Source organism: Cucurbita pepo, unplaced genomic scaffold (assembly GCF_002806865.2).
Source record: "Cucurbita pepo subsp. pepo cultivar mu-cu-16 unplaced genomic scaffold, ASM280686v2 Cp4.1_scaffold003274, whole genome shotgun sequence".
Lineage (NCBI taxonomy): Eukaryota > Viridiplantae > Streptophyta > Magnoliopsida > Cucurbitales > Cucurbitaceae > Cucurbita > Cucurbita pepo.
The window spans coordinates 1-1187 of record NW_019649288.1 but is presented as its reverse complement, the minus strand read 5'-3'; the positions used below and the strand labels follow the sequence as shown (position 1 = coordinate 1187).

The following is a 1187-nucleotide window of genomic DNA, read 5'->3' as shown; positions in this document are numbered from 1 at the left end:
TCAAGTAATTTGGCCTGATCAAATGATACACTCAATACTATATATCACAAATACAAACAATAAATAGATGAAGGCAAAGAAGTTGGAACCAAAGGGTAAATGAATTAAGCAGGTTCTCTAGCCACCTTCACTGGTTTCTCTTTTAGGAATGCTACCTCGCCATTAGGAGCCATCAGTAGATGATCCGATCCCTCATCTTCGCTCCTTGGTGATATAGAAGATGCAAGCGATTCTGACCCATCATCGTCATCTGCATTATGACACGAAAATCACAGGGAATAATTCAACAGGACGACGAGAACGAAAGTAAATCTTAAGAACAATACACTGGTTGTTTAGTGTTTCTATTCAGGAACATACCAGAATATGCTGGATGATCAGGAAGATGTCTCACTGCTGAAATCTGAATGCTTTCTGGAAGAAGACAATTGCAGAATGAACCTGTAACTCCAAATAATGGTATCATCAGGTAAAGGACTTAAGCAAGCATCAAGAACCCTCTAAAAAATANCAGAATGAACCTGTAACTCCAAATAATGGTATCATCAGGTAAAAGACTTAAGCAAGCAACAAGAACCCTCTAAAAAATACAAGAACATATAGTAGTTGTGGAATTCATCTGAAGGAGATTCTCGAGGTACTGTGGAATACACGCAGCGGTCCGATCAATTCCATCCGAGCTTATTCCATGGCACAAAATTGCATGCTGAAGAAGAGAATAGTTCTTACCTAATCGGGCAAGCCGATTCACCCATCCAGGAATGGGCTTCCCAGTCAGTCGCATGCTGACTTCTTCTGTAAAATGGTTGCAATTTTTGGCTATCAGATGATATGTATCACCGTGGTACTCTGAAGAAAGGTGCTCCATGAATGATCGAAATTCAGCGCGAGACAAATCAGTGCTTCCCAATAACACTGACCTTCGGAAGATGAATCCAGGGCAACTTTTCGGCTCTACCTCGAATACGCCACTTGTAGGATACTCATGTGCTCCAAAGCCAAACTCCATACCGTGAACTGAGCATCAAATCAGGTAAAAATGACTATATGCTAGGATAAAATGCAAACAGAACAACACATCTAGTTTGTCAATGAAGTTTCAAATGGAAGCGTTTACCGATAATTACGTTATTACAAGGCTATAGGTGACATAACCTAAATGTGACCAAAGGGTTTTGAACCCTGCA

General features: G+C 40.4%; 1 protein-coding gene across 2 annotated transcripts; it reads right to left on the bottom strand.

The window, feature by feature from the left end:
* Nucleotides 1-6: 6 nt before the first annotated feature.
* LOC111786900 (deSI-like protein At4g17486) lies at nt 7-1166 on the bottom strand. Of its 2 annotated transcripts, XM_023667100.1 has the most exons (4): nt 921-1012; nt 730-795; nt 361-441; nt 7-250 (listed from the first exon to the last, which is right to left on the bottom strand). In XM_023667100.1, exons 2-4 carry the CDS (start codon nt 782-784, stop codon nt 105-107), a joined length of 282 nt encoding a protein of 93 aa, XP_023522868.1. In that variant the 5' UTR covers nt 785-795; nt 921-1012; the 3' UTR covers nt 7-104. The 2 variants fall into 2 exon arrangements, with proteins under 2 accessions (XP_023522868.1, XP_023522867.1); XM_023667099.1 differs by having other exon boundaries at nt 730-1166.
* Nucleotides 1167-1187: the final 21 nt, after the last annotated feature.